This window comes from Sinohyriopsis cumingii, chromosome 4 (assembly GCF_028554795.1).
Source record: "Sinohyriopsis cumingii isolate HCF-2022 chromosome 4, ASM2855479v2, whole genome shotgun sequence".
Lineage (NCBI taxonomy): Eukaryota > Metazoa > Mollusca > Bivalvia > Unionida > Unionidae > Sinohyriopsis > Sinohyriopsis cumingii.
This window is the reverse complement of record NC_142964.1, coordinates 26,982,633-26,998,449: the sequence shown is the minus strand read 5'-3', so window position 1 is coordinate 26,998,449 and position 15,817 is coordinate 26,982,633. Positions and strand designations below refer to the sequence as shown.

At 38.9% G+C, this 15,817-nt stretch overlaps 1 protein-coding gene across 1 annotated transcript in view; it reads left to right on the top strand.

Moving 5' to 3' along the window:
* The window catches only part of LOC149800851 (uncharacterized), an 84,380-nt gene that overhangs the window by 43,064 nt on the left and 25,499 nt on the right, over window positions 1–15,817 (top strand). Inside the window, exon 13 of the mRNA XM_089954864.1 lies at window positions 9,014–9,109. Within this exon, the coding sequence (XP_089810990.1) occupies window positions 9,014–9,109 (96 nt within the window). The remainder of the gene's footprint in view (window positions 1–9,013; window positions 9,110–15,817) is intronic.

The window sequence follows — 15,817 nt, the reverse complement described above, 5'->3', positions numbered from 1 at the left end:
TCCATATTTATAGTCTTAAAATTTCCAGCGTCAGTGACGTCACTGTACTGAACACTAGGGGATAAGTGTCAACAGTGTTGCAAGTGGCTGACCTGAATACGCGCTACTGTAGGTAGGTAGGTAGAATGTATTTGATAGGGATAAAGGGAGTTTTATACGGACAAACAGAGACCAATAGACACACACAAACACACATACACAACGTACGCGCGCAGACACACACACACACACACACAAACACACAAACACACACACACAACGTACGCGCGCAGACATACTCACACACACACACCGAAACACACAACGTACGCGCTCAGACATACTCACACACACACATAAACACACACACACACACTATAAAATAGATAAAATTAGTAACTACTTACAAAATCAACTTGTGTGACGATCGTCGATAAACACTCATCTATCTATTTATAGCTACAATCAGCTAAAATTCCTATGAAATCTCACTATCTATTTATACTACAACTTGTGGGTTATTCCTTTGGAAAATCCCACTATCTTTTTATAGCCTCAGCTTGAGTGACGTTCCTGTTTATGAACTATAGTATATATGTATAGCTACAACCTGTGGAAATCCCCAAGTCCATATTTATAGTCTCGAAATTTCCAGCGTCAGTGACGTCACTGTACTGAACAGTAGGGGATAAATATCAACAGTGTTGCAAGTGGCTGACCTGAATACACGCTACTGACAGGTAGGTAGGTAGAGTGTATCTGATAGGGATAAAGTGAGTTTTATAGGGACAAACAGAGACCAATACACACACCCACACAACGTACGCGCGCAGACATACGCACACACACACACACATACACACATACACACACACACACACACACAGAGGGAAGAGGAAAAACAAACCCCAAATATACTATCAACACAGAAGTGAGATAATACAAACCCCAAATAAACTATCCACACAAACGTACGCGAACGCATACAAACCCCAAATATACTATCAACACAGAAGGGAGATGATACAAACCCCAAATAAACTATCCACACAAACGTACGCGAACGCATACAAACCCCAAATATACTATCCACACTCGGGAGGAAGAAGAAAAAAAAACAACCAAATATACGATCTACAAAACGTACGCGAACACACACACACACACACACACACACACACACACACACACAGGGAAGAGGAAAAAACAAACCCCAAATAAACTATCCACACAAACGTACGCGAACGCATACAAACCCCAAATATACTATCAACACAGTGAAGAAGAAAAAATGTTTTTTGAAAGCACCTAAGCCCTCACCTGCAATGACCAACTCTGCCAAACACCTACACCCCACCCCACCCCACCCCCACTCCCAACACTACAAAACCCATTTAACCCGTTATTTTATGGCATCAGTGTGTGATTTAGGAAACATCAAGACACAAAATGATGGATGAATAGACTGACTATTGTTTACCGACTTGCATGCCTAAAGAGCGTGCGTGAAGGAAAACATCCTTCCATTTCAATTCTAACTAAAACATGATCCAGAGGGATAGAGAGAGGTGAAAGAGCACAATTTCATAAAGTGTGAGTAAAAAAACAAAACACGCCATCCTTATTATACAATGTCAAGACCAAGAGACACTTACGTTTTCTTTCTGGTCTATTCTCTTTTAGAAGGTAGTATGAAATTTCACATCAGGGCCAACGCATCGGCTCACATTGTCAATTTTTCCATTTCCATGTCTTTACTGGCACAAGTTCCTCATCATCTTCAATTTCTTCTTCTTCTGAATCCGTCTTCTCTGTTTCGTCTTGTTTTTGTTTCTTCTCTTTTCTCGTAGGGCACTCTGAATTCCAGTGTCCTTTCTCCTGACAACGATATTAGGTATCTTGACTTTTGTTTCTCTTTCTTAGACGAAGCAGGTATTCTGGAGACAAATACCCATTTACCTTTGCAGATATAGCAACCTTCATTAGCACTTACACACTTTCGTATGACTCTCATCAAATCAACGACCAAAAGAGTAAATTTTGTTGCCACTTTCGCATGTGAATTATGCTTTCGTATGACTTTTAGCAAATATTTGACCAGCAGGTCGATCTGTGCTGACTCTTCCATCTTCTTGATCGTTTGAGAGCGGAATGAATACTCTGACGCTAAGACACTCTCCTTATATACAGAGACCTGCTGCGTATGAAACCCAGTCAAATGTAATTTTGCAATAAGATGAAACGATTTCATTGAGGAAGTAAAAGGCAATGATGTACCGTATCGCCTCACACAAAACCTGAAGTGTTAGTTCAAATCCGTGTCAGCGATTTCGAAGACGACATAACTGGGCTTTAATCAATGCTCTCCAATTATGCCACAAAACCACGAGTCCTGATTCACGCCAAAAGAAATTTCGTTCGGTCCATAAAAAATAGTATCACATCCGAGAAACGCAAAAACGAACTTCCAGAAAACTGAGAACGACGGCTTACACCTACAACGTAAATGTATGAGTTCAAGTAGTGCGTGAAACTTAGTCAAATTAAATTTTTATAGTCAAGACGAAACGATCTCTTTTCGAAGAAGAAAGCAGACACCAAACGACAATGGCGATCCGTGTCACACAACACTTTTCAAAATGTGTATTATCAGAGGTTTGTTCTAGCGATCTGCACGGTTAAATTAAATGTTGATATATTTTGCAATAAGACGGACACAATTTCCATGGGATCGCCCATGGTACGATTGTTCGTGCATTAGTTTAATTTTTAAAAATATTTTTTTATATAAATCGCCTATAGGCTAGACCCAGTAAAGCATGGCCATTCTCGTCACTGTGTGAATAGCTACTCAAGTCAATTCGAAGCGAACGCGGTAAGAAAATAAGTATAGCCAATGAAATGGCTTACAACGGGTGATGCATTGTTTTGTTCTAGGACTGTGTGGCATAATAATCCCTATGTTCTTGCGTTGTTACCATTACAGTGCAGACACTGAAATGTGAACTTACAAGCCCTCTTTGTGTGTGTGTTGTACCATTTCCTCTTACCACATCAAAATACTGAGCGTCACAGTATTGGGTCGCGTTTTCAAGCTGACCATTTTTTTATATCTCACTTAAACATTTCGACATAAACACTCACACTCACATCGGTAGAGTCAGAACAGACGTGTTACAGTATTGAGGGGCATGTTATCTTTTTTTTTCAAACTAATAAATTTGGGGATTGTATGAAGTAAAGAACCGAAAGTACAGTGAAACTCAAGGATGATGACCCAATCTGTCTGTCTATTGATGCGTGTATTTACTTAAGAAGAAATATGACCTCTAAAACACAAAGAGATACGGCAAGCATGATTAGATTAAACACAACGATGTTTTTCCTTCTCGCCCGTGTAATTTAGAGTTTCAATCGTCTTTGAAGACAAACTTGGTCTCCTTTTGTAGGGCTTGAAATAATAAAAAAAAAAGCTGAAAAATCTTAAGCACTTTGCTATAGATAATTTCATCAACAGACTAAACAACATAAATACCGTTACAACAATAGAAAGCCTTAAATCTTCTATCAAAAAGAAATGCATGAAAAAAATTAAAGATTAACGATAACTAACCAATGAAACCGAATTTAACAAAGGCGATGACATGTGAAGAAATGCCTCTCACTTTGGAAAGGTAGGCGAATGTACTCTGTCATGCACCATCAACTTGAAAAAAATTATAAACAGAGAGAAACCTGAATTCAAAATTCAGTTTTTTTTTTTTTTTCTTTAAAATTATTTCGTTTCTTTTTTCTTTTTTTGTTTTGGAACAAATCTAAGCACTAATATATAAACTTGGATATACAATTTTCTCGTGATACTTTATAAGTATCACGAGAAAATTGTATATCCAAGTTTTACCATTTTTAAAAACATGCACACACTTACAGCTTGACCAGAAATATGTACATCTTGTTTTGTGGATAAGTCACAGACAAGTCCAAGCATATATAGGTGGTTATGAACGTTAGGAATATCCCCTCATTTTTTCAGAAATATCAAAGCTTGTATGTGCATTTTCCCTTTTCCACTCTATATTAGTGCTTAGATTTGTTCCAAAAAAAAAAGAAAAAAGAAACGAAATAATTTTAAAGAAAAAAAAAAAAAAACTGAATTTTGAATTCAGGTTTCTCTCTGTTTATAATATTTTTCAAGTTGATGGTGCATGACAGAGTACATTCGCCTACCTTTCCAAAGTGAGAGGCATTTCTTCACATGTCATCGCCTTTGTTAAATTCGGTTTCATTGGTTAGTTATCGTTAATCTTTAATTTTTTTCATGCATTTCTTTTTGATAGAAGATTTAAGGCTTTCTATTGTTGTAACGGTATTTATGTTGTTTAGTCTGTTGATGAAATTATCTATAGCAAAGTGCTTAAGATTTTTCAGCTTTTTTTTTATTATTTCAAGCCCTACAAAAGGAGACCAAGTTTGTCTTCAAAGACGATTGAAACTCTAAATTACACGGGCGAGAAGGAAAAACATCGTTGTGTTTAATCTAATCATGCTTGCCGTATCTCTTTGTGTTTTAGAGGTCATATTTCTTCTTAAGTAAATACACGCATCAATAGACAGACAGATTGGGTCATCATCCTTGAGTTTCACTGTACTTTCGGTTCTTTACTTCATACAATCCCCAAATTTATTAGTTTGAAAAAAAAAAAGATAACATGCCCCTCAATACTGTAACACGTCTGTTCTGACTCTACCGATGTGAGTGTGAGTGTTTATGTCGAAATGTTTAAGTGAGATATAAAAAAATGGTCAGCTTGAAAACGCGACCCAATACTGTGACGCTCAGTATTTTGATGTGGTAAGAGGAAATGGTACAACACACACACAAAGAGGGCTTGTAAGTTCACATTTCAGTGTCTGCACTGTAATGGTAACAACGCAAGAACATAGGGATTATTATGCCACACAGTCCTAGAACAAAACAATGCATCACCCGTTGTAAGCCATTTCATTGGCTATACTTATTTTCTTACCGCGTTCGCTTCGAATTGACTTGAGTAGCTATTCACACAGTGACGAGAATGGCCATGCTTTACTGGGTCTAGCCTATAGGCGATTTATATAAAAAAATATTTTTAAAAATTAAACTAATGCACGAACAATCGTACCATGGGCGATCCCATGGAAATTGTGTCCGTCTTATTGCAAAATATATCAACATTTAATTTAACCGTGCAGATCGCTAGAACAAACCTCTGATAATACACATTTTGAAAAGTGTTGTGTGACACGGATCGCCATTGTCGTTTGGTGTCTGCTTTCTTCTTCGAAAAGAGATCGTTTCGTCTTGACTATAAAAATTTAATTTGACTAAGTTTCACGCACTACTTGAACTCATACATTTACGTTGTAGGTGTAAGCCGTCGTTCTCAGTTTTCTGGAAGTTCGTTTTTGCGTTTCTTAGATGTGATACTATTTTTTATGGACCGAACGAAATTTCTTTTGGCGTGAATCAGGACTCGTGGTTTTGTGGCATAATTGGAGAGCATTGATTAAAGCCCAGTTATGTCGTCTTCGAAATCGCTGACACGGATTTGAACTAACACTTCAGGTTTTGTGTGAGGCGATACGGTACATCATTGCCTTTTACTTCCTCAATGAAATCGTTTCATCTTATTGCAAAATTACATTTGACTGGGTTTCATACGCAGCAGGTCTCTGTATATAAGGAGAGTGTCTTAGCGTCAGAGTATTCATTCCGCTCTCAAACGATCAAGAAGATGGAAGAGTCAGCACAGATCGACCTGCTGGTCAAATATTTGCTAAAAGTCATACGAAAGCATAATTCACATGCGAAAGTGGCAACAAAATTTACTCTTTTGGTCGTTGATTTGATGAGAGTCATACGAAAGTGTGTAAGTGCTAATGAAGGTTGCTATATCTGCAAAGGTAAATGGGTATTTGTCTCCAGAATACCTGCTTCGTCTAAGAAAGAGAAACAAAAGTCAAGATACCTAATATCGTTGTCAGGAGAAAGGACACTGGAATTCAGAGTGCCCTACGAGAAAAGAGAAGAAACAAAAACAAGACGAAACAGAGAAGACGGATTCAGAAGAAGAAGAAATTGAAGATGATGAGGAACTTGTGCCAGTAAAGACATGGAAATGGAAAAATTGACAATGTGAGCCGATGCGTTGGCCCTGATGTGAAATTTCATACTACCTTCTAAAAGAGAATAGACCAGAAAGAAAACGTAAGTGTCTCTTGGTCTTGACATTGTATAATAAGGATGGCGTGTTTTGTTTTTTTACTCACACTTTATGAAATTGTGCTCTTTCACCTCTCTCTATCCCTCTGGATCATGTTTTAGTTAGAATTGAAATGGAAGGATGTTTTCCTTCACGCACGCTCTTTAGGCATGCAAGTCGGTAAACAATAGTCAGTCTATTCATCCATCATTTTGTGTCTTGATGTTTCCTAAATCACACACTGATGCCATAAAATAACGGGTTAAATGGGTTTTGTAGTGTTGGGAGTGGGGGTGGGGTGGGGTGTAGGTGTTTGGCAGAGTTGGTCATTGCAGGTGAGGGCTTAGGTGCTTTCAAAAAACATTTTTTCTTCTTCACTCTGTGTTGATAGTATATTTGGGGTTTGTATGCGTTCGCGTACGTTTGTGTGGATAGTTTATTTGGGGTTTGTTTTTTCCTCTTCCCTGTGTGTGTGTGTGTGTGTGTGTGTGTGTTCGCGTACGTTTTGTAGATCGTATATTTGGTTGTTTTTTTTTCTTCTTCCTCCCGAGTGTGGATAGCATATTTGGGGTTTGTATGCGTTAGCGACGTTGTGTGGATAGTATATTTGGGGTTTGTATGCGTTCGCGTACGTTTGTGTGGATAGTTTATTTGGGGTTTGTATCATCTCCCTTCTGTGTTGATAGTATATTTGGGGTTTGTATGCGTTCGCGTACGTTTGTGTGGTTAGTTTATTTGGGGTTTATATTATCTCACTTCTGTGTTGATAGTATATTTGGGGTTTGTTTTTTCCTCTTCCCTCTGTGTGTGTGTGTGTATGTGTGTATGTGTGTGTGTGTGTGCGTATGTCTGCGCGCGTACGTTGTGTGGGTGTGTGTATTGGTCTCTGTTTGTCCCTATAAAACTCACTTTATCCCTATCAGATACACTCTACCTACCTACCTGTCAGTAGCGTGTATTCAGGTCAGCCACTTGCAACACTGTTGATATTTATCCCCTAGTGTTCAGTACAGTGACGTCACTGACGCTGGAAATTTCGAGACTATAAATATGGACTTGGGGATTTCCACAGGTTGTAGCTATACATATATACTAGAGTTCATAAACAGGAACGTCACTCAAGCTGAGGCTATAAAAAGATAGTGGGATTTTTCAAAGGAATAACCCACAAGTTGTAGTATAAATAGATAGTGAGATTTCATAGGAATTTTAGCTGATTATAGCTATAAATAGATAGATGGGTGTTTATCGACGATCGTCACACAAGTTGATTTTGTAAGTAGTTACTAATTTTATCTATTTTATAGTGTGTGTGTGTGTTTATGTGTGTGTGTGAGTATGTCTGAGCGCGTACGTTGTGTGTTTCGGTGTGTGTGTGTGTGATTATGTCTGCTCGCGTACGTTGTGTGTGTGTGTGTTTGTGTGTGTGTGTGTGTGTGTGTGTGTGTCTGCGCGCGTACGTTGTGTGTGTGTGTTTGTGTGTGTCTATTGGTCTCTGTTTGTCCGTATAAAACTCCCTTTATCCCTATCAAATACATTCTACCTACCTACCTACAGTAGCGCGTATTCAGGTCAGCCACTTGCAACACTGTTGACACTTATCCCCTAGTGTTCAGTACAGTGACGTCACTGACGCTGGAAATTTTAAAACTATAAATATGGACTTGGGGATTTCCACAGGTTGTAGCTATACATATGTACTAGAGTTCATAAACAGGAACGTCACTCAAGCTGAGCTATAAAAAGATGATGGGATTTTCCAAAGGAATAACCCACAGGTTGGAGCTATAAATAGATAGTGGAATTTCATAGGAATTTTAGCTGATTATAGCTATAAATAGATACATGTGTGTTTATCGACGATCGTCACACAAGTTGATTTTGTAAGTAGTTACTAATTTTATCTATTTTATTCTAAACCGTTGTAACTTAATTTTCGGGGATATGTTGATTTTCCTTTAAATTCTGGGACAATTTCGTCATTTTAGCGTTACTTTTAGTCACATCCATTTTGTCGTTGAGCATTTCCTTGATTATAGCTATTTATAGCATCATTACAATTATGCAAATTTTTGAACACCCCAGCAAGATTTCAGGTCTTGGTAATGCTTTATATATAAATCTCACGCTTGTACTAGTGTATGTATGTCTCTGTCTCTGTTGTGTTTGACCCTCTACCATCATTGTCCCTAGACAATCCCACCATGTTCAATTCCCTTTGACGCTATACAGACCCACCATGTTCAATTTCCATTTGTTAAATTCCCCTAGTCCCTAGACAGACCCACACTCTATTCCCATGTTCAATTCCCCTTGTCCCTAGATAGACCCACACTTTATTCCCCATGTTCAATTCCCCTTGAGGCTAAAGTGGCCCAAGACTATTTCCCATTTTAAATTCCCCTTGAGGCTATAGTGGCCCAGGGTTTTCCTCCATGTTAAATTTCCATTGAGGCTATAGTGGCCCAGGGGGGTTTTGTAATGCTAATTCCCATTGAGGCTATAGTGGCCCCCTATACTACTCACAATACCTTGTTTCCTAGAAATCGTGCGTCATTATAGATTATAGAATCTGTAACAAACAATAGCTATATTTTAATCATTCGCATGGGGGTGGGTATTTGTAGGCAATGCCAAATGCCAATTAAAATAGGTACTCCATAAGTAAATAAATACGTTACTAAGTCTACCCAAAATGTTGTTGATTAATTTAATTTAATGGAACTATAACCTGCTTGAAATATAAATACATTTATTTTTTACTCATGTTTTTCTTTTCTTTTTTGTTCTAGGAACTTGCCTCAAAATATTTTGGCCTTGCCAGCCTACCCGGAAACCTTTTGCCCAACGTGCTGACTGGAATAAGTGGCCTTCCCCCGGAAGACATAGTATATTAACTTTTTTATGCTGTCATAATTTTGCTTTAAATAGAATTCGACTTTTTAAATTAACAGCATGCATTGCCACATGAAACATCCGCCAAATTATATCATATTGAGACTTTAGTTCTCTCTAGCCTTGGGTAAAACGTGTGGTTAATCTGTCTTCAAATCTGATTTCTCATTCGCAGAGGGACCAAATTGTGAACTGGGTAAGTAACCTAATTGAAGGGGTTTGGAAACTATTTACTATACTTCGTTAAGTTTTAAAAAATCGTATATTGTGAAAATTGTCTTCAAAGTGTATGCATTCTTGTTCATTAATTGTCTTTCAAGAGTTTATCGTCCTATGGCCTTTTATTAATTAATAGCACCAATTGTCAGTCATTGGTAGAGCGATTGGTAGAGCGAATCTCTAATTGTAGTGACCTCATCATGCACTACAAAAACTGTGTTGCAAAACTGTAGCTTTAACTTACCTGGTAAAAGTAAATCTTGGTACAAAAAAAAGGACCTAAATATATAATCCCTGAAGTGTCTTGATGTAATGCACTTCTTTCTTTCAGCTTTATAAATAATCAGCATTAAAGTATGTGAAAATACGTATTTCGGCAATAACTTGTTATCAATCTTCTGACAGCATTTGTTATTTGTCATCTGATAGAAACAGTTAGTTGTCATCTGACAAATAGTCATTCGTCGTCAGATAGAAATTGTTCAGGAAGACCACTGCTAAGTCTCTAAACAAGGTTTTATCTTAAAAGATCGTAAACTTAGGAAGCTGTTCAAGAAGCAAAATTAGCACATTTTGACGTTTTCAAGAAAAGAAAGTCTAAACCTTTTGGGCTGCGGGCCAAAATAGATGAAATGCATAAGGTCGCAGGTTCTTACATGACACAAATAACATTCTTATTATATTGTTGTAACAATATTGGTAAATAAGATGGTAACACTGTGGTAGATACATAAAACATCATTTGAAAATATTATACATTTTTGGTCTTAAAATATGTAAATGAACAGAGTGAGAAGCAACAAGGTTTGTACAATTCAACAAATAATTTTTTCCCTAGAATGCAAAGTGAAAGTGACAACAACAAAAAACTTATTTTATTGCGAATTAAATCCCAAAATAATCTAGAATTACAGACACAACCTTTTATGATAAAATTTATGAATAAATTTTAGAGGATATCCAAATTATATCCAACGCCGAAAGTGCTGATGTGCCTGAGTAGTCAGTGGAGACGATATACGGACAATGGGAATTAGCATTACAAGACCCACTGGAACAATATACGGACAATGGGAATTAGCATTACAAGACCCACTGGGACGATATACGGACAAGATTTTTCAGACCCCCCCCCCCGGGGACGATATAAAGACAATGGGAATTTAACATGGGAAATATTGGGACTGTACACGCACAAGGGAATGGGCACGATTTGTATAGGACCAATAGGCGGGGTGGGTAAACAAAGACAGTAGAAACATAGACTTGTGTAACACATACATACAGCCTATCACACCTAAACTATCAAATCGACTAAAAAAATTTAGGCAAGAGAATAAATATCTTTGGAGGCATATGAGTGGCTCTGAAAAGGGCCTTCGGGTTTCTTATTCTTGTTCTTCTAGTTTCTTCCTTTCCTCCACCATCTTCTCAGTTTTGTTATCGCTGTTGTCTTCTTCTTTCTTCATTTTTCCTCCTCCTGTTTTTACTTCTCCTCTTCCTCTTTCTTCCTTTAATTTTCTTCTTCCTTTTCTATTTTGTTATTCCACTCTCTCATCCTCTTATGTCCTCTTCATCCTCCTTCTTATCCTTTTCTACTTCAATCATTTGTCTCAGTTGTTCTTTAGTCTTTTTTAAATATCTCATTTCCATTTTCAAATGTGTAGACAATAGGCGCCATTTTCTATTCTCACTAGAAGCACTTCTACCATGCATATCGTATCCACCACTTTCTGTAATTTCAACATATTCTCCATATGGTTGCTTGCCATCTTCTTTGGTTATTCCGTGTAGTATGGCGCCAATTGATTGATTGATTCTTTGCATGTGCCTCTAGTTTATGTCCGCACAGAGGACTGATAATTGTTCCTAGGGGAAGGAATTAGAGCCACATCCAGCAGGCGTATATGTGCTCACATAGCACTGCTAATTTTCCGTCCGGCCATGGGACTAGATGTCAAAAACGACCTAAATGAAGGGCTTACATGTGTAGGAATGGACCCAACACACACTCATGTTATCATAAAGTTGGAATTCAGTCAGTTGTGGACTGCACTAGGTGTCGACCCAAGCAGTTTGTAACGTCCGCTGCGATTGGTCGCAGAGATGACGTCACAACAGGACATCTAGCTTTAGATGGGTGGAAATTGTTTCACATCTACATCTGTGTACGTTGTCTGAGCGAGGAAAGGAGAGAAGGAGCTCGGCAAGCCGGCCATGGATGTTGTGTACTCCCCAAAACGCCAGCTCGTACTTAACCAGATTTAGTCCAGTTATTTAAATGGACAATACAAAGTGCCAATATTGTGTTAGCCACCTGTGCAATTGAGTCAAATTAAACACGTTATATATTTTGTCCTAAATCCTATCAAACTAAAATTTCCAGTACAAAGTGTACGTTGTAAAGTCCCTACAATTCCTGAGTACTAATGTCTAAGCGACATATAAATGTTGTGTCGCTGTTTGGTTCAAAAGGTTTGAATTTTGAAGTGGTGGTAAAAAGGATTTAGTTAAATACTTAGTGGGAATTGGGATACCAAGTCAAATTGGTTCCCTTGATAAGAGGCAGTTTTGATAGCCCTTGAAAGGGCTGTTATTTTCCAACTTGTTTTTTAAACGTGTGTCGGCTGGACTCTTCGTCATATAATTTCTCAGCCGTTCGGGATTCCTTGTATCGCCGAGTAGGGGGTGCCTCTAGCCCATGATGTTGCATTAAGTATTCGGCGGCTTATATGAGGGTTGACATCGGATATTGGTTGTAAACATCATTGTAGTTGTGATAGATTACTTCCCTACAATGATGCCATTAATGTGGCCAGGTTTTTTTGTTCTGAGTTATCTCCAGGCCACGCAATTGACAGCCTGGATGTATTCTTCAGCACTGAGTATGGTCTACAGCTGTTTCATGTAAACCGAGTGAGTGTAGTCGCATTATTTCTGGGTCAGTATCTTCCTCGTTTTGAACTAATTGCCCTTTTGTCGCCCCTTCTCCAGATTTCTTTATTTCAGCTTCCATTTGTGCAGCACTTTGGCGTGAACGTAATATCCGCGCTGTATTTAAAAGTAATTAGATATCGCTGAACACTTGCTCAGTGCTGACCTGCTGGATTACTCTTAGGTGGGCTGGCAACAACGCTTGCAAAGGGTACGGTTGGTTGCTGCTTTAGTTTGGTTTTTGCCAGATCGTAGTCAGATTTCGCCTGGGCAGTCGAAGTCTTGAGTTCGGCCCCTGTAGTTGGTGTATCTCCAGATGAAACAACTGGTTCAGTCGACTGCTGGGGTTTGTTGGCTCCTATGTTCGAAGTAGATGTCTGGGGTAACTGGGGTTGCATTGGCCCCCTTTGTTTCCTCGTACTTCCACCTCTTCGACTCTAGGGCCTCTTCTTCTTTTCTTGAGTGTCGTTGTACCAAATTAGGAGCAATGTAGTGCGATTCGCTTGCGCTTTTAAGCTCCAACCAGATGCTACCACTAGGCCAAGGCCCTTGAGTGCATTCAAAGCTTGAGCTGGAATTAAATCTACCATTAGCTCCATTTATACTGTGTGTTGCTTACTGCTCTATTTGCTGTAGACTATGGCGCAAATGATGAAAGCTGAAGTTTATATTCTTCAAGCACGCACGTGAATGAAAACATCCCTTGCACTCACTTCACATATTATATATACTATCCACACAGAGGGAAGATGAAAAACAAACCCCAAATATAATATCCACACACGGGAAGGAGAAAAAACAAACCCAAAATCTACTATCCACACAGAAAGGAGGGAAAACAAATTCAAAATATACTGTCCACGTACGGAAAGAGGAAAAAACAAACCCCAAATATACTATCCACACAGAGGAAAAATAAAATACAAACCCCAAATATACTATTCACACAAAAGCACACAAATGCATACAAACACATACTCTGCTATCCACATAAACGTGGCGAACGCATCCAAACACACACTCTACTATCCTCATAAACGTACGCGAAAGCATACAAACACAATATCGATTATCCACACAAACGTACGCAAACGCATACAAACACAAACTCTACTATGCACACAAGCATACACGAAAGCATACAAATACACACACATACACACACATATCAGAAACGGAGTGAGTGTTTATAATCACACTACTCCACATATGCACCAATAGGACATTTGAATATTCTCTTTTCTAGAGATTTGGGTAGCCCTGAGAATGACTGGTGTTTTGGAACTTCAGATGCACTAGCTTAATTCTGGCACCTCCCAGGCCGGGCACCACAGATACATCGTCTGCTCCAGTCCTGCTCCCAATTGATGCGTGTTGTTGGGAGCGCAGATGGAGTTGATTTTCTTCACCATCCCATTCCTCTGTTTGAGAATAGCGAAGACTTGTTGTTGTTGTTGTTCCCTCTGTCTTCTGTGCCACACTCACGGATGATCTGGCCTACTTGCCTCCTGTGGACGCAGTACTGGTTGTTGTGGCTGTGGTAGACGTTGCTGTGATGGTGCTGCAAATAGTTGTAGAGGCGCCATCACCTCACGCTTCACCTCAAACAAAGGTATTTGCATGAGGTGAGGCAGGATCCCTGTTTTCTTTTCCTTCTCCTCTTCTTTCCTTTTCTCCTCTTCCTCCTCCTCTATCATGGTACTTTATGCTATGGCCTCCATAGACAGCTCATCTAAAAGGCGCCTTACATACTCCAGGTGCATTTGAAGCTCCAAGAGTTCGGAAAGTCTGCTAATTTTTCCTTCAAGTTGATGAATCAACGTTGGGTAGCCAGACTGACGAACGCTTTTGCTTTATATGAGTGAAGCGCTGACGTGAAAGAAAACATTCCCCTAATAACAAAACTTCAAGACTCAAATCATTATCCATCACAAAAACATAGAACGCGCGGACCTAAAAGAAACCCTCACTTTTTTACCTACACTCACTAGCTAAAAACACAAGCACACAGACTATTTGACAAGCTACGGAAACGAAATGCTTATAGACACACTTCTCCTTGTTTGACATAAAGCAAAAAGAAACGAAGTGCCTATAGACACACTTCTTGTTTAAAACCACAGACAAACACAAATACACAAATATTTGGTAATTGAACTAATATGTCTTCTCTAGAGTATTGGGGGCAGCCCTGAAAAGAGCTGTTTTTGTGGACGGGGATTATGGCAATCTTTTATCGTTTAAGATTGCGTATGCGTCTGGCGGAAGGCTTTCCCACAGGATAGGGTCTGCTTCTTCGGAAGAAGAGGGAGAACTCTTTCGCGTACACACGGCCGTCGGCAAAACCTCTGTATGGTTCATGCTGCTGTTGCTGCTGCTCTCTCTGCTCTCTGCTTCTGAAGTATGTACTTCACCGTCCATTCTTCTCTCTCCTTGATTTCCTCTCTGACGATCTCTTCTATCAGGTTTCCGGCCACTTTCAGCATCCTGACATATCCTATCTTCTCAGGTTTGGGTATCAGGCTTTGCCTGATGCGATGCGAATGCACCTAGGCTTCATTTGGTTTAGTTAAATTCGAAGTCATCTTCATAGATGGACGAGTCAACAATGGATGGTCAGACTGGAAAGTGCCTCGCTTTATATGGTTCAAGCGCGGACGCGATAGAAAACATCCCTATGATGTTTCTTGGGCCAGAATGCTATGATAGTTGACTTTAGGGTGAGAGATGGAGAGAAGTCAAAGAGCATGTATAATGATAAAAATTGAAAATAGAAGATAGACACTTTTGTTTCAAAACACAACATTTCTTATTGAAACAACTGACAACCAACATTTAACAATAAAACGTGCAAATAAACTATTTTTGACAAGGTTGACAACGTTGTGAAGTAAAGTGTGATTTCCGTTTATGGAAGTCATTGAGTCAATAATGTACAAGACTGCGTTGATGAAGAAAATACACACAAAATTGTCCACAAATCATGGAACATATGCCATGTAATTTCTCATTATTTAATCGTGTCGTCCGGGCATTTCTTCTCATAAAGTTGATGATGTCGTCTTCTAAAGGTTGTAATCCATACGAATCAAAATACTCGACACAACCCTCTTTAGGGAAGTAGACGGCTACCCAGTGGGTTCCTGTGAAATTACTGTCTTCCGTGTTGATGACATAAGCTTCATAGTCTTGAGGTTTGCGATGAGGCAGATCATTTTTAGCACACACCACTGGATTCCAAGAAGCAGTGTACGAACTGTTATTGAAAAGGTTTCAGGTATCCATTTTTTGTTTTGTTTTGTTTTTTCTTGTTTAATCACAGGTAATGTTAAGTCATCAAAAAATCTCTCACAAGTAACCGTTTCTTCGCTTCGTCTCCCCACTATCAGCCAAGAGAGTTTCGATGTGATGGATCTCTAGAGCAATCAGTAGAGGAGACGAATGATCAATCAAGTATTTATACCACTGATGTAACACGGTTTAATCTGAGATGAGATCCCATGCGTCGTCCAGATAGTTGTTGAATTTTCTTCTTGACTCATCATCAG